We start from the raw sequence: 18,105 nt of genomic DNA, 5'->3' as shown, positions 1-18,105 counted from the left end.
AAGTATGCACAAAATTCCTAACCTCTCTATGAAACCCTGTATTGGGTTTGCATGACAAGGTTTTGGTAGCAGGGGGGTTACAGGGATGGCTTCTGTGAGAGGCTGCTAGAAGTTTCCCCTGTGTCCGATACAGCCAATGCCACCGGCTCCAAGACAGACCCACCACTGGCCAAGGCCAAGCCCATCAGCAACAGTGGTAGTGCCTCTGGGATAAAGTGTTTAAGAAGGAAAAAGTTACTGTGCAGCAGTGAGAGGAGTGAGAGTATGTGAGAGAAACATCCTGCAGACAGCAAGGTCAGTGCAGAAGGAGGGGGAGGAGATGCTCCAGGCGCCGGAGCAGCGATTCCCCTGCGGCCTGTGGTGAAGACCATGGTGAGGCAGGCTGTCCCCCTGCAGCCCACAGGCGGTGGAGCAGATGACTGCCTACACTCCGTGGAGGGCCCCCACGCTGGAGTAGGTGGATACCTGAAGGAAGCTGTGACCCCGCAGGAAGCCTGCACCGGAGCAGGCTCCTGGCAGGACCTGTGGCCCATGGAGAGAGAGAAGCCCACGCTGGGGCAGGTTTGCTGCTGGAGACCCCGTGAGGGGGGCTCACGCTGGAGCAGTCGGTTCCTGAAGGACTGCTCACCATGGAGGAGACCCATGCTGGAGCAGTTCATAAAGAACTGTAGCTCGTGGGAAGGACTCACAGTGGAGAAGTCATGGAGGACTGTCTCCCATGAGAGGGACCCCATGCTGGAACAGGGGAAGAGCACGAGGAATCCTCCCCGAGGAGGAAGAAGCAGCAGAAAACAGTGTAATGAACTGACCCCAACCCCCATTCCCTGTTCCCACCCTGCACCGCTCAGGGAGAGGAGGGAGAGAAATTTGGAACAAAGTTAAGCCTGGGAAAGAAGGGAGGGGTGGGGGGAAGGTGTTTTAAGATTTGGTTCTATTTCTCATTACTCCTCTCTCAGTTAATTGTAATAATTTTCTCTCAAGTCAAGTCTGTTTTGCCCCTGAGAGCAAATGCTGAGTGATCTCCCTGTCCTTATCTTGACCCACAAGCCTGCTGTTATATTTTCTCTCCCCTGTCCAGTTGAGGAGGGGAAGAGTGATAGAGCAGCTTTGGTGGGCATCTAGCATGCAGCCAGGGTGAAACCACCACAAACCCTCAAGTATTTATTCATGTCAGAATTTATATTAGAAACAAAATAGTCTTGAAATTATAGATTTATATTTAAGTTTTACTCATATTCAAAGTAGGAAGTAACATTCCTTGTAACAGCTCGATGTTTATAATGGTACAATGAGAGTAACTATTTGCGAAGTGATTACCAGTTGATTTTAAATGACCCATGTATTAAACTTGCAGGCATTATATTCCTGTAAATTAACCTCCTTCTCAGGCATTTAATAGTAATATCAATGGTACAGTTAAACAACTACCTCCAGAAAGGAACATTTAGATTTTTCCTTATGTATAAAGCTCAATTACCAAAAAATATAAAAACCCTAAAGTAATTTGAAATACATGAGAGGAAAAAGTGCTATGGCAGAAGTTTAATATTTTTATCCGTGGAGTAAGTTGTAATTTTCAAGAATTTGGTGCATTTTTAGGCACTGGTTTTGTATTTTTATTTGCCTGAATTGTACAGCAGGACTTGAGATGCCCCCAAACTGTTTAAGATAAATTTAAGGCAACCAAGTGCAAAAGCTCAGTGTACATTAGATATATGTAAACAGAATGTTTCATAGTAGAAATTGTACAACTATTACAAGTCCATAGTATTGACAAAGGCCAAAACCATTCTGCCTAGAGACACAAACACAAAATGTAGTTACACTAATCAAGCCAAAAATTACAAATTCCTGGAGATAAAACATCATCTTCTCTAACACAAGGCAGATGCATTACATTGCTGTGCTAGAATAAGTGCTTTGCTTCTCCCCCTACATAACATGCAGTCTCCCACAGGTTTGTTCTGTTCCATTGTTATGTACCAGCCAACAACAGAGCTCCAAACGTTAAAGCAAAATGCACAACACAGCAAACAGATGGAATGTGAATGTACAGATATTGGACCTTTTAGAAAATACAGTACCTAGGATTCCCCATTTTAAACAGTTTTCAGCATATTGCATAGCAGTGAACTCATCTGCTACCTAAAACTGTTGCTGTTGACCCACATGGAGTTCCTCTTCAATTCTTCTTTCAGTTTTCTTTCATACTGTACAGTGGGTCCACAAGCTTATTGTGCACATGCATTAAACCTTGGGGGGAAAGCAACAATGCCAGCTTTACATTAGTTATACTTTCTCAACATGTCCTTTACCAACATTTTTACTTGGAGATTGCTTCAAAGTACACATTTTAAATAGTTCACTGAAGAGAATGACAATGGCTATTTTAACATCTGATTTTAAACTACTTAAAGACAGCATACATATTCCTGTACCACTTGAATACTAATGATACCTCAGTATAAAGTGAGCCGGGATGAGAGTTCTCTGGTAACAGGCCTGCCAAAGATCTGGAATGCTTACAAGTGAATTGAACACACCAGATCCACCCACCTTTTGTATTAAAAACTGCATAACAGCAACATAAAATTCCCTCGTACCACAGCTGGTCACAAAAATCAGATGCATGCATACCGACACGCCTACAGCCTGAATTGCAATGTCCTAGCGTGGTGGCGTTACTGTCTTTGTCATTGACAGTGTTACTCGTGGTCCTAAACAGGCAAAACTGAGCTAAAAGTATCCAAAACTATTAATGCAGATTCAGAACTTCAGTAGTTCAACTGTTTTCTGTTCTAGCTGGGCTTTTTTTTTTGTCATATACAAGTCATCCATAGGTGCAATTAGGGCAGGGTTTTTTCCTACTCAGATACTTAATTTTGGAAGTGCTGAATAGTGGTAATAATAATAATAAAATGCTGCTTTCTTTACTTTGCTACAACTTAGTAAAACATCACCTACACCTAGGCATGTATGACTTTGGGTCACTGGTATGTTTTTAACCTCAGTTCACCTTAAGGACTAATATCAGTAACTGATCAGTGTTCACAATCTGCAGAGTAAAAGTCCATCTTAGCACTGAACTAAAGATTAACTTCTAAAATTTCAAACTTAAGTAATATGCAACATCAAAAGTAGTGAAATTTTCTTAAAACCCATGGAAGTCTGACAGCAATGCACATTTTAGTGATTATCTATGGCATATTCAAATACCTTTGCTACATGATGCCTTTGACGGCAAACAATGTCACCGCAGCAACGTGAAATCTGAGTAACTATACAATCTGAGGCCATTGCTGTAGGCGACCACAACAAAACACGTTACACAGCACCTATTTCTAATCAGTGTGTGATTATTTAATACAAAATGCAGATGTTACTATTTCCTTCCCCACTTAGTGACCTCTCAACTGTACTGAGCATCCAACACACGCATAACTAACTCAAGAACCCAGCTCATTTTGTCTCTAGAGGTAATGACTTCGTTTCAGATATTAGTGGAAAAAACCTCCAAAAGTTAGAAGGCAACATAACTCAAGAGAACACTTTCTTAGATTTCATGAAGGATAACTACTGGGTTGATGTACATGGGAAAGATCAAGTCTAATATTTTTCAGGAGTTTAACAATAAGTGAGAAAACATTAAGTGTACATTTGATACAAAAGCCATTTGTACTGAAAGAAGAGTTTCAGTTGCACAGACCACTCAAACTAGGACCATGTTTTGAGCTTGAAAGCATTTCACTTCCTACCAGGGTTTTTCCTCTTCTAAAGAAGGGAAATGAAAAGGAGGCAATTACCCACTTCCTAGAGGAACAGAAAATGCTTACAAAGTATTGCCTCTGCCATATTTAATGAAGGATATTTAAATCCTGTTAGTGAAATCCTGTTTTCAGGAAAAACAGCTAGAAACAAAAGAGTTTTTTAATGGTATGCACCACAGTCCTTACTTGACAGATGCCAAAACAGTTACTTCAAAAGAAAGTCTCACTGTATATTCAAGTATGCTTCAAATAAACAGATTTCTGTGTACAGTCTTAAGGAGAGCATGCACAAGTATGGAAAAATCTATCCTCAACTGACTTACCTGCATTGAATTAGTAAATTCAAAATTAATTTTCTGCTTCATTCTGCAGGAAAGTTACCTTTCCCTTTTTAAATAAGAACGTTTAAGTACACTTGATTATTTTAGCTTCTAATAGGTTTTCAGAAAGTTAAAAAAAAAATGAAGGGGAGCCAGAGCTATTCAGATTACCAGCCAGCATGGCACCTGACTATCAAAAAAACCTTGAAGTTTCATACAGTACCTACAGATTATTTTTTTTTAAACAGTGAAAGCTCACAGTAAATAGCTACCATAATTGTCAGGTATTAAGAACTACCTAGCTTCCTAAAATCTAACCTCAAGATCAAGATTCAGAAATAATTTCAAATTTGACCCACATTGATTTCTCCATCTTAAGACGGGAAAAATGTCACTGATTTGAGAGTAGGTAAAATTATCCAAGTTGAAAGTAAACAATCTTTTTAAGAATTCTATTGCTCTGTATTACAGGGCAATTGAACACAGTGTGACACAACAGCAGACATTCATACAGTGTAGCCCTTGATTTTTTTAAAGCAATGTTCAGTGTCATTCATACCTGGTAATTCTACATTAGGTTTATGTCTTTCCCAAGCAAAGCTTTTGTTTATACGAAACACAGGATAATGTTTAAAATTTATCCAAGCAGTTAAAGAAGTTTATCTTTGAAAAACCAGTAAGTACTATCTAGCAGAGTGATACAGATGAAGATACACCCCCACACACTCCCCCCACCCCCTCAATACATAGCAGAGAACAGCATACTGAAAAAATCCAAAGTCAACAAGTTGGCCACAAGTGATGTCAGGATAAAAGAAAATCACATTAATGTCAGAATTGTAATCTAATACATATATGGACACTGGTGATCTAACACTCTAAAAAATAATTTAATAAATTACAATTTTAATCTCAAGATGCCTCAACTACTACAGGTATCCGTGCTAGTGAGAAAGATGACTGATTTACACAATTGCATTTGCTGTGCTAATATAGTTAGGAGAAAACTACTCTTCTCAGCTTCTACAGTCTGAGTGAAACAGAATTAACATCTAGCAAGTCTCAATGACTATCAAAAATCCCAATTTACTTTATGTTTGCCTCAATATACCTACTACAAATACAAAAAGCACAGTAAAAGGGTGCAATGTACCCCAAGTCACTAGATCGTTATGCTAATTGCACTGCATGAAAAGTGTCCTCAGGTGGCTTCAAAGTCTGTATGACACATTTCAAGTTTACTACACAGCACATAGCAAAAGCAGCACAAAAATATATCAGGATTAATAAATGTATCATGTTTTCCTTAAGTGAAACTTTCCAGTATATTTAAGACCAGTATTCTGAAAGATCAGACTGCTGCTGTTTTACATACAGTTGAAGATTACTAAATGATCATTTCAAATTGGAAGCAAAGGAAATATTTTTCCAAAGTAGAGCTGTCAGGAATGTAAGGCCTCCTAGCACTTTCCCATTCACAAGAAACAAGTTAATATTTAGTATTTTGAATATATAGCATTATGCATTAGCTACTATAAAGTGTTGGAAGGCTCAGACAATATAATTTAAAATTTATTTTTTTAAATACATGTAACCTCTGATTCAGTGCTCACCTTTAAAGTACTTCACAGTTTTAACTCTTAGTTCTAAAGTAGCATCTTCATCACACACAAAGATAGTGCGAGGGTGTTGCTGGAAAGCAGAAACTGTCCACATATGATTGACTCCTTCTTCAATTGCTTTGTACAATGCAAAAGCCTTATGTGCACCTGTTATAAGAATCATCACCTGCAAAACAAAGGTCCCTTTACTTTCAATCCCGGTATCAACACCAACTAGTCTTGAAAACAGACACATGCAACTAGAACTAAATGAGTTCTTACTTCTCTAGCATCCATCACTGTACCCACACCAACTGTTAGCGCCATAGTTGGTACTTTAGATAAGTCTCCATCAAAGTATTTAGCATTTGCCAAAATGGTGTCCATTGCTAAAGTCTTTAATCTTGTTCTTGAAGACAAACTTGATCCGGGTTCATTGAATGCAATGTGGCCATCTGGACCAATGCCTTTTCAAAGTTAAAAAAAGTAAATCATTCCAGACCTGCGAGTCAACAAATATCCTCAAACATTGTAAATGAACAAAACTGTTTAGGACTCATTCTTTCCTTTTGGTTCCACATTTTCAATAAAACACATTCAAGTCTTACTTGAAATTCAGTTATTAGAAACTCGGACACCAGCCATTCTGTTTTGGTATTCATACTGATTCTTTTATTGTTCCAGGACTTTCTTACACCAGAATTGAAAGAACTGGGTTTAGCTAAGTTATGAAAATAGTGACTAAGGAGTCAAAGTATTTGTTTATATATGTGAATTATAATAGCCACAGAGCATCTCCTCATACCTCCAACAAACAGGTCAATCCCTCCTGCTTCCTCAATTTTCTTTTCAAATGCATCACATTCCGCCTGCAAGTCTGGAGCATTCCCATCAAGGATATGAGCATTATTTGGATCTATGTCAATATGCTTAAAGAAGTTATTCCACATATAGGAATGATAGCTCTCTGGATGATTTCTGGGAAGTCCTGAAATCATTTAGAGTGAAATCAACATATTATACAATGTAACCAAACAGCCTTAATTATACTCCACGTGTAACCAACATAAGGCATGCAAGGCAAACCTAAGTCAGTCAGATAAAGCAGTATTTAAAATTATGTTGAGAAGAAAAATTTCCTGTGGGCATGCATAAGGTAATCGGCTTACATGCCCTTCACATACATCTTATCACAAAGAGTGTAAAGTCTTCAAAAGAAATGCAGTCACAATAGTAGATGACAACACACTTTCTACAGAAATATTGTGAAATCCCGTGAAACTGGACCCACCTGTTTATTATTTGCATTTTTGTGGATAAAGGAATAGAGAAAAATGCTTAAGATGACCCCATGGACAGAAGTCTAAGTACAAACATATGAGACTGACCCTGTGCTCTGACAAAGTAACATTTTTAATAATGGACAAAAACTATCATTATAGTATGTTCTCAAATAATTAGCACATCTTACCTACATATTCATCCATGTTGAAAGTCTTTACATATTTGAAAGAGAGATCTCCGTTCTTGTGATATTCTATCAGCTTTTTGTAGCATCCCAAAGGTGTACTTCCTGTTAAATAAAGTTTTTCTACTGTTCTATGTATCCGCACAACATCCTCAGTGTATTTAAATCTCTTCATAGTCAAGTTTTGCTACAATGCTTTTCAACATAAAAGAAATCTGTTGTTTCTCCTTTAGTATTTCTCAGCTTCTCAAACTTTATAACAACTTTTTATACAAATCAAATCCATATTTAAAAGGAAATATATTGAAATATTACCAAAAATATATGTGTTCTTTTAAATACTGTATCTGGTGGCATGATACAAACATAGTTCTAGGCTTAGTCATTTATGTAGGCTTTGAATAAAACTTGCCTGTTGGTAGACCAAGTGTGAAGTATCTTCCTTGACTTGGCTTGAATTGGATAATACGATTACAGATGTATTTTGCTGCCCATTCACTAGCCTGATCATAATCTTCAAGAATTACTAGCCTCATTATGGCAGCGAGGAACTCTTATGATAAAATAAACTTAAACCTGGAGAAAAATGTCAAAGTTTTAAAAATAAGCACCATATGAAGAGTTGCAAAACTCTTAGATTACAGAAGAGATAAAAAATAACCTTTTATATTGATGACAAGTAGTGCTAAATATTTTACTTGCATAAGCGTACTGCACTCTTACAGTCCTTATTCAAGCTGTACTGTTGGACAATCAAAAGAAAAGCTACAGAACCCAAGCGATAGATTACAGTCAAATTATTTATTAAAATTGAAAGTCTGAAGTAACTTGTAGGAAAAAAAACAAAACCAAAAGCAGTACAAGCTATTTTGAAAGTCAATCTTTTAATTAAATACTCCACTTGAAATAAAAGCAAACAAATAAGTAAACAAACATTGAGATTAACTCCTGCTGCTTAGGACCAGCTGAATGTCTGAGATTTCAAAAACAAGGCCCTGAATAACCCCATGCTTCTATACTCAAAATACATAGTTGGAAGTAAACAATTAAAACTCCTTTCATTCCCATTCTAGCTTCATAGCAACGCTTCGGCAAGCTTATTAATCTGCAAAAAAAATGTTAAAGCATTAGAGATATTTGAAATCTTTACAATTCAAGGGAAAAAATACTTTTGAGGTCACATTTTTTTCTTTTCAACATAACTTTAAACAGAAGACAGTAATTCTTTACAGGCTCTGATGTTGAGTACAACTATATCAACTATCAAGAGGAATATCTAGAAAACAAGTCTGGCTGTTAAGAGTACATGAGCATCTCCTGCATTTAAGCAAAACTCATTTCTCCAGGAGTTTCTGCTTGACAGAGTCAGGTAACGACCAGAAAGAGTGAAGCTCTTTAGCCAGTTTCCAATGCATCACTTGTGCTTGGCATTAGCCAGAAAATAACACAGCTGTCCAGAGACTGAGGCCAGCTACCACTAGCACACCCTGCTCTTAGTTAACCCAAAACAAGAGACCAGTTTTGGAAGAAACATGCATTAAACTACAGCAGTGTTTAACAGGGTAACACCTGCTCACTCCACTAAACAGGAAGTGAACACCACCTGGTGCTGCCTACGCTGCTTCCTCTCCCTGGACAGCAAACCGTGACAAGTCAAACTCACCTCTGCAGAGGAAACGCTATTCCACCCGCACCGAAAAAGTTAACTCTCACATTTCCTCAAGGAGGACAGAAAAACAGGCCACCAGAAAGAGATCGCGCGGCTTAGGGCGGCCTCATAAAGCTTTAGCGATTTTGCGCTGAGAACACGGTGATGTTCTCCAAGAGGAGCCGCCTCCGAACGGCACCAGAACGACCGCGGACTTTCGGCCGAGGGCATTTTTCCGGGGGGGGGGTGGGGTGGTGTCGATAAAACCACACCGTTAGTGTAAGAGATCTGCTGCCGGACCACCCCCACCCCGACAGCGGAGCCCCCCTTCCCCCGGCCTCCCAAGCGGCCCCAGCCCCCCCAGCGTCCCCCCACTCACCCACCGCCCGGGTCCTGCACCCCGCCCGTCCGCCCGCCCGGCCAGCAGCGGGGCCCAGCCTGGCCCGCCAGCGAGCGCGCCCCGCGCGGCCCCGCTCACCCCCAGGAGAGCCCGCAGCAGTCACCTGCGGAACCAGGGTGGCGCAGAGCGGCACCAGGAGGGAGGACGGGGACCCCCGCCCGCCGAGGCGGCCCGCAGCACCCGCCCGCCGCCTCCAGCAGAGCCCGGCAGGAAACCCGGAAACACCTGGCGAGAACCGGAAATAGCGTCCCGGGCGGGCGGGGCCGCGCACGCGCGCGGCGACGGCCTCGTCAGGGCGGGTGTTTGCGGCCATTGGGAGCGCGGTGGGGGGTTCCCGGGTTTCTCCTGGCGGCTGCTGCAGGGGTGGGAGCGGAGGGGGCGCCTGCCCTCAGGGGAGGGCCTGAGGAGCTGCTGCAGAAGTGCTGGCCTGCCTCGTAAACTAGAGCAGGGCCTCTGCGCGAGGCCTGGTCTTTGGGCCCCTCGCCCAGAGGCAGCAGGTGGTACAGAGATCTTAATGGGAAAACTTCCTCTAGCTTAAGTGTTTGCTTGAATCAGCTACAAAAGAGGCTGTTCGTAGTTATTGCAAAAATAGTAGGTAAAGCATTAACTTCTTTCTCTTCCTTTAAAAACAGTTAAGTCATTCTAGAGATGTCACTGAGCTGTAATGTGATAGGTCTTGCTGGTTGGGAAAGGGCTAACAGACTTGGAGTGCTGCTTCAGAACTGAGTAGGGAAACTGCTGGGGGGAAATGTAAAAGAACTACCTAATTCTGAGTATATGTATGCGTGTGCTGTAGGCTTTACTGAGGCCTTAACTGTCTTGGACAACCTACATAAATCTGTTCACTGGGTAGGTGCATAACTTACTGGTAGAGGAAAAACATCATGATTGAAGGCTAAAGAGAGGAAGCCAATAAAGGGGGGAGGGAGGGCTAATAAAAAAAAACCAAAACCTGGAGTCCTACATGCACATAATAATACACTTCTGGTAACCTGACTAGAACGGCTGCAAAGTAGTTTAGAAAGATTGAGTGATAGCTTGCCAAGGGCATGAGAGGTGCATTTACAAACTTCTGAGGAAAAATCCATCTTGTTGGAGTCCCTGGGGCTTAGCAGGCAACCAATAAAAATAACCTTTGTTTCAAAATTTGCCTTTTATTTGAATTTAACTTTCTAATATTAGCAGTTTGATTTAGCTAATACCTGGTATCCATCTGTGCTTCTCTCTCCATCAGCTCTCTGCTATCCTGCTAGGTTTGTCTGTTCACTTTCTTCATGTCCTTAGTGTTACCAGCTTGTATGTGGCACTGCTTTACAGTGCCCCTGAGGGTAGCAACCATGGGCTTTCTACTCCTCTAACGTCTTTACTAGCTACCATGATCTCAAGCTGGTCAGTTGCTCCTGAGGATTTTAACTCAAGTGTACACTTGCTACCTGCTACCGTGGCAAGGTAAGAGTGGAGCATTCCCAAATGGATGGTACAGCCAGAACAGCTGTTTGTGTTACCCCTTTTCTCTTGGCAGAACAGCATTGTTCAACTTTCAGCCTTCCCATCTCTGGTCCCATTCCTAGCTCTACTCTGTAGGTATGACCCTACCATATATTCCTTGTCCTGCTGTAGTTCATTGGCGTTTTTCATCACTGCACGTGAAGCTGTTACAGGAAAGTGAGATCTTTTGTACAATTTCTGTTGGTTTCCACAACCTGAAAATTCACTTGTTCATCACTAATGAAAAACTCTAAAAATTCTTAAAATTCATGGCTCTCCCATGTTGCAGGAGGTCAGAGAACACGTGATGTACTGTTCTATGCTCCGTGGAACTTCTTGCACTTTTTCCTCCTGCCTCTAAATTCTGAACAACCTTCTCTCTCTGTTTCCTTTTAGCAAACTTGGCAATATTATCAACTGCTTTTGTTAGACATAGTCTCAGACAAATGCCCTGTCTTTTGTGGGCATATTCAATTCTGCCTCTCCTTGTTAGTATGCTAATGCATAGGGTATGATTTTTCCCAACTCATTCTTCGTATTTTCCTTTCTAATTAGTAGCAGATGTGAAATACTCTATGTGCACAGAATGTTGTTGCTAGCAATTAGACAAAGTCTTAATTCCTTATTAGGCTTCATTGAATAGCATGACTAGAGATTTCTGAAAATCCCAGTGTTTTCTGTTGCTTCTGGAAGCAGTGTTTATGTGATAAATTTTCCTTTTTTTTTTTTTTTTTTTTTCCTTGATGTCCCCTTCTGTTCAGTAGTAATTCATTTGCTGTAGTCATGGTGATCTGATTTTTGTGTATCTGCTATGATCAGGAGTGTTTAAGTGTGGTGAGTTAACCCTGGCCAAAATGCCAGGTGCCCGCCAAAGCCACTCTATGACTCCCCCTCCTTAACTGGACAGGAGAGAGGAGAAAAAAAAAAAAGTAGCAACAGGCTTGTGGGGTTGAGATAAGGACAGGGAGATCACTCAGCATTTACCGTCATGGGCAAAACAGACTCGACTAAAGGAAAATGTAATTTATTGCCAATTAACTCAGAGAGGAGTAATGAGAAATAAAACCAAATCTTAAAACACCTTCCCCCCACCCCTCTCTCCTTTCCCGGGCATAACTTTGATCCTGATTTCTCTCCCTCCTCCCCCCGAGCAGCGCAAGGGGGGAAACAGGGAATGGGGGTTGGGGTCAGTTCATCACTCTGTTGTTTTCTGCCGCTCCTTCCTCCTCACGGGCAGGACTCCTCACACGTTTCCCCTGCTCCAGTGTGGGGTCTCCCTCACGGGAGAAGGTCCTACATGACTTCTCCAGCATGAGTCTTCCCACGGGTTCAGTCCTTCATGAACTGCTCCAACATGGGTCTCCTCCATGGGGTGCAGTCCTTCAGGAACCGACTGCTCCAGCGTGAGCCCCCCTCACGGGGTCTCTGGCAGCAAACCTGCTCCAGCGTGGGCTTCTCTCTCTCCACGGGCCCCAGGTCCTGCCAGGAGCCTGCTCCGGTGCAGGCTTCCCACGGGGTCACAGCTTCCTTCAGGTATCCACCTACTCCGGCGTGGGGGCCCTCCACGGGGTGTAGGCAGTCATCTGCTCCACCGCGCGTGGGCTGCAGGGGGACAGCCTGCCTCACCATGGTCTTCCCCACAGGCTGCAGGGGGACAGCCTGCCTCCCCCTCCTTCTGCACTGACCTTGGTGTCTGCAGAAATGTTTCAATCACATACTCTTGCTCATCTCTCACTGCAATTACTGCTGCGCAATAACTTTTTTTTTCCTCTCTTAAACTTGTTATCACAGAGGTGCAACCACCATTGCTGATGGGCTCGGCCTTGGCCAGCGGTGGGTCTGTCTTAAAGCCGGCTGGCATTGGCTGTATTGGACATAGGGGAAACTTCTAGCAACTTCATACAGAAGCCACCCCTGTAACCCCCCTGCTACCAAAACCTTGCCACGCAGACCCGTTACATTAAGTCACTAGGAATTTAAACTGGATGTACTTCAATAGTAATCAAGCTGCATCAAGTTTTACCTAAGGAGGGCCACCTGAACTTTGACTGAATACAGTCTTTTCACAAGGTAGCCATTCCTTCAGATTCCTTCCTTTTTAGTTTGAAGAACAAAGGGTCCTGCCCAAAGTTGGGACCCATGAAGGAAAATCACTCAAATGGATGTTGACATGCAGGAAAGATTCTGAGAAGAAGCCGAAAATGTTGCAATGAAGATATTTGCCAAAGCATTAAATGTAGAGGTTCAGAAGCTGGTAATTGATGAAAAGACTTAAGGAAAAAAAAAAAAGGACTCTCTCTTGTCACCTTGCTGAATTAACTCTGCTATGTAACAAGTGTGCAAATCAAGACTAAGGATCCGAAATAACATAGCAACAGAAACCTTTTAGAAGGTGTTAATTGCACAGGGAGAAGGAGGAAAACTGCAGCAGAGGGAAGATTGTTCTGTTGCTTTTGGTTTTAATTTTCAGAGCTCTGAAAGAGTGTTAAGACAGTGGTAGTTATCCCTAGTACTCTGTTTAATGCCACAGGGTCAAAAGCCTTCTGTTTTCCTGTGACTAAAGCCTGCTGAATTTCTGGTAACTTATTTGTCTTCTGGACATAAGCCTGAGGGGACTGAATCCACTTGGCAGCTTTGCTTACTGCTTGCAAAGACCGAAGATAGTTTCATGTGCTCATGCGTCCCTGTGCTTGTCACAGCTTGCTTCAGAGCTTTCTTTGTTAGATCTCACCATGTGTCTGTGAGCCGGGGAGTATGTGGCATGAGATGACTTTTGGTTTTATGTTTTATGTGACAATCCCTTTGGAACCATTTCCCAGTAAAATAGGAAACATCAGGTTCTGTGATGCCAGGAATATGCCAACAGAGACACAAATGAAGCATCTTGGCTAGTATTTAGTCCCGTCTTAATTTTCATAGGCAGGGCGTTGAGGCAGTTTGTGAAGCTGTGCACAGTAACAGATAAGGACCCTATGCTTTTGTTTTCCATTTCTGTTCTTGCCATGTGTTGGTGCTTCCTACATGGATCCTGGTAGAATCTGTACCAAACCAGGCAGTTATCCAGTACCACCTGGTTCTGAATGTAAGAGTTGATCACTACAGAGTAAGCAATAAAGGGGAGAGGCGTGTGACTTAAATATTGTACCATCACCCTGTTACCTTATTGCTGGTGAGCTCTTCAGTTCTTTAAAGCAGGGGTTTAATGCTGGAGTTTGCTGCTCAGTACTACTTCATTTTGCCATGTAGAGAGAACTGGTGCTGTTCATTCCCTCACAGCTGGTGCTGCTCATTCCCACACATTCCGTGTGTGGAGTGCCAGGGTATTTCTCTGCCAGCATCTCTGCCTGAAGCAGCAGGCAGAGCTGCCTGCTACATTCTCTCCAGATCAGATCTTTCCCCTGTGACTGATGCAAGTGTCAGCTCTCTCATAGGTATGAGTGCCTAAATTGATGGCTGGCTGTGCCCCTGGGGTGGGTAGCATTCTTGATGTTTGCAGGGATGTTTAGAGAAATTTCTGACAGTGCTCTCAGCTGCTGTTTGAGCTTGTTCCTTTCAGAGTGCACAGTTTAGGTGTTCACCATTTCTGTTCTTTCTTATCTCCCTTCCCTCTCCTAGTCCACTCCTCCCCTGGGCTGAATGAGTGAGCCTTTCCAGCCCTTCCAGGAGTATGACTGGGCTGAATTGTGTGCAGCAGGTAGTCCACTTGACTCGTCTGTTGTGAACTGAAGCTGTTTCTAAAGGTAGAAATAAAGGGTACCAAGCACAGGGCCGTTTGCAGGCTTGAGACAACAGTAGTGTCCCTACTTCAAGCACTGTGTGAGGAAGCACTTTTCTTTTCCCTCTACAGGGAATCCCTTTTTGGTCCAGTGCTGCATGGAAGTTCTGTATGTGAAGGAGACGGTTTTTGATGTATTTTTTGCATGGGGTGCTGTTAAGGAGCAAGAGAGAATGACAAGGGATTTGAGTATGGATATCTGCTCAGTGTGCTGGCTCTTCTCTGCCCAGTTAGGCAGCCTCATTAAAGCGTGGGTGGGCTGATTCACACCATCTGCAGGACCATCGCCAGAATGTGATCTGCTGGGTGATGGGGGAATAAGACACCTGTCCTGAGTGGTTGAATTCTAGCTAATCTTAAGCATCTCCTTCAGAAAAATGTGAATAGCCTGAATATGGAGGTTTATACGGAGCGAATATGGTGTGAATGTATGAATATGGAGTCAGATGAATTGCAGCCCAGGTGGCAACATTTCAAAATTTAGCTAGCGTCGGGCATTTCAGATTCTTACATGAACAGACTTTCTGTTTTAACTGCACGCATGATGGGATGTTCCAGATGAGTGATTCAGACCACTTAAAGAATCACTGTCAAAGGTACTAGCAAAAAGTGATTTTAATGTGAATTTGTAAAAGTGTGACTTAACAAAGCTCGATGGCAAGGCTCACTGTATTACTTACTACGTGGAAAAAACATACGAAGGAAAATCAAGTTAGAATCAAGCTAGAATGATTCACGCAGAGACTGGAGATGCAAAAGGGTAAGAGAGACCCTCCCATTGAGTGACAAGGTTCAGAATGGACCCCCTTGCTTTCTAAACTTCTGATGGAGTATGGGTGCAGCTAGATCAAATCTTAGTCCCAGACTTGGTGAACAGTTTATCTCTAATGGAAGGGATACAAAGGGTAAGGAAAGCCTCCTGTTGAGTTACTGCGCCAGTTTGTCGGGAAATGAGTGATTACGGATCCTATGCAACTTTGAGATTGCAGCAATTTAAGATTTGTTAGCACTATTACAGTAAATTGTAAGATTAGGTTATATGATTTTTAGGAAAACTTAATCATCAGCCAGTTATCAGAGTGATTTAATAAAATTGGCTATGATCAACACCACAAAGTTTCCTAAATCAAATCACACACACACAATCACATACACAAACATACAGACAGAGCCTAAATCAAATCACAAACACACACGGAGGTTAACCTATGATCAAGACTTTTCCCTCTTTGCAAATTGTAATGAATTGTTGGTACCAGATTATCTTTGAAACCTTGCAAAATCTAACTGTAGTGAATTACTCAGTATTCTCCTTCATCAGCATTCGTCAGCAGAAAATCTTTAACGGCATCTATCAGTGAATGATCTTGGAAACCCTCATGAAATTTACTCTTAGAAAACCTTGTGAAATGTGAAATCTACCCTGAGAGGCCGTCCCAAGTCAGGGGAAGATACTGGGTTACAGCCTGCTGCGATCCCGGAGAGCTCAAAGGTTCTCACACACAATCGCTGTTTATAGGATCACGAGTTGATTGACTTTGATCAGTATATTTCCATTCTGGCCACAATTCATGTCAGGTAATTCTGGCACCTTCAGGGTGAGCCACAATCCAGGCAGCAGGAGTGTCAGGTACAATTAGTGAGTGTGTAATTGTCCTAGCTCACTGTACCGTAACCATGACAAGAAGGTACCAGATGTCCCAGCCCACTGCACTTGTACCCAAAACAAGAACACGGTGTTGGCTGGTCCCGGGATTGCAACGTGGCCCGGGGAGTCTGCAGCACCACATGGGAGAATCAATATTCTGATTATCTTTTCTCAGGAAGTCCCAGTACAGGCACACAGTGTATCTGTAGTCCAATGTCACAACATACTGTCAGGCAAATAGCTGCTTGCACTTCTCTGCCTCCTCTGCCATCACTGTTCATAGAATCAGAGTATCATTCAGGTTGGGAAAGACCTTTGAGATCATCAAGTCAAAGACCATATTGGAGAGGATAGGGGGGCCACGGTAAAGTGCAGAGGAACGGGAGGGACTGATCCTGATGTTGACTGCTCTGTCTAGAATGGCACATTGCCATGTGCTGCACAAAGCCGGTGAGAAAGCAGCAGAGGTAGTAGGTGTTTCTGGAGAGATAGTCGTGAGGTTGGGCACAAAAATACACAGAATATGTTTAATACTCCGTCCTATTCCAGCTACACACGTGGGAAATAGGTTCCCTGGTTTTGCAGCCAGCAAACTTTTTACTAGTTTATCCACAGGCCATCCTGTGCCAGTCAGCTCAGTGCTTGGGTGTGTTTCTGGGTATATGTGGTTTATGAGTACTGAGGAACTCTGAGACCCTGGTGTGCGTGAAAACGTTCACCTTTGACAGTGTTGGTGGAAGACTAAAGTTTCATGCTAGGTTTTTGAAGATGATGGGAGATAACCAGAAAAATCGTGCTCAGTGTTTTTATTACTACTTGTAAGGACAGTAATGTTGCATGCCGTTTAATATTGCTCCTTTTTATGAAATCGACTTTGCCTTTTTTTAGAAAAGCTTGGAAAGACCGGAGTTGTAAAACAGCTTCAAGGAATGTAGTTTGGACTTATTCTGTCTCTCTGTATGGAGTAAACCTTTCAAATATCGTCCTTGGTATGTTGTTTAAAGATTTTTATTTTTTTTTTCCGGATGTCGTTATTTCGACAGACTGACTCGAAGTGAAACGCACTGCCCTGTTCAGCGGCCGTGGGGCTGGGGGCGCGGGGCGCTGTCGCCGGGCGCCCGCCAGGTGGCAGCAGGCGGCCGCCGAGCTCAGCCGAGCCCCGCTGAGCCGAGCCGGGCCCCGCCGGCTCTTAACCTCTGGATGCAGCGTGGCAAAGCATTAGTTTGTTAAGTACTCAAATGCCTTGTGTTCTTCGTAGGCTCACTTACTGCCTTATTTCTGTGCTTCAACAGTTGGCATGAAACAATAGTAATCAATTTTATACTCCTTTCAAAAAAACCCCCCGTGTTTATAAAAAAATATAGACTCCAATACAGTGGAATTCGTGTATTATTTTTTCCAGGTGATTTCTTTCAATATATAAAAACTTAACTTTTGGAAACTCTGCTGGTGTCCTTTGCCATGCTGGCCATTCCATCAGGCTATGACTGAGGTATGACTTGAGCAAATTTGCACCGAGTTTGCAAAATGTGCAGCAAACTACTGATGTGTGTTCATCTGAATTGACTTGGTATTTATTGTGCTACCATTTTAACCAGAGGCTTTCTGATCTACTTCACACTTAGCTGCGACAACCCACTGTCAAGTAGAGCTTAGAAAATGGTTTTCCTGCAGTGCAGTCGCTGAAGCTTGGGTACTACCTAGGTCATTATTTGCTGAAAGGGAAGATAATGGTTCTTGCCCACCTGGGGATGTTACAAATGAACTGAGAAAACAGAGAAGCCTTAAGCAAAGTCTTCTCCCTGGACAATTCTTTTAATCCCTCCAAACAGGAGTGGCTGCCTATCCCCAGAGGGTAGGCTGTTCTCAGCTGACTGCACCGGTTGTGATTGTGTACCTACCTGCTTCGTGCAGTTTGAGAGACAAAATAGCGGATCTTCAGGTGAGCCCCGATTTCAAACCCTTTTTCTCTCTCAGTGCACAGCTGACT

The 18,105-nt window shown here is 42.6% G+C and overlaps 1 protein-coding gene across 2 annotated transcripts; it reads right to left on the bottom strand.

The window, feature by feature from the left end:
* Positions 1 to 1,212: 1,212 nt before the first annotated feature.
* Positions 1,213 to 9,326, bottom strand: GNPDA2 (glucosamine-6-phosphate deaminase 2). 2 transcript variants are annotated; one of them, XM_086463993.1, is made up of 7 exons: positions 9,308 to 9,326; positions 7,565 to 7,732; positions 7,160 to 7,257; positions 6,494 to 6,676; positions 5,971 to 6,155; positions 5,701 to 5,875; positions 1,213 to 2,253 (listed from the first exon to the last, which is right to left on the bottom strand). In XM_086463993.1, the coding sequence occupies exons 2-7, from the start codon at positions 7,690 to 7,692 to the stop codon at positions 2,195 to 2,197; spliced, it is 828 nt and encodes a 275-aa protein (XP_086320119.1). In that variant the 5' UTR covers positions 7,693 to 7,732; positions 9,308 to 9,326; the 3' UTR covers positions 1,213 to 2,194. The 2 variants fall into 2 exon arrangements, with proteins under 2 accessions (XP_086320119.1, XP_009948761.2); XM_009950459.2 differs by lacking the exons at positions 7,565 to 7,732; positions 9,308 to 9,326 and having other exon boundaries at positions 7,160 to 7,368.
* Positions 9,327 to 18,105: the final 8,779 nt, after the last annotated feature.

The sequence above is a fragment of the Leptosomus discolor genome, chromosome 4, assembly GCF_034619465.1.
Source record: "Leptosomus discolor isolate bLepDis1 chromosome 4, bLepDis1.hap2, whole genome shotgun sequence".
Taxonomy (NCBI): domain Eukaryota; kingdom Metazoa; phylum Chordata; class Aves; order Leptosomiformes; family Leptosomidae; genus Leptosomus; species Leptosomus discolor.
Note: the sequence above shows the minus strand (reverse complement) of the source record. Positions and strands in the feature narration are given on the sequence as shown.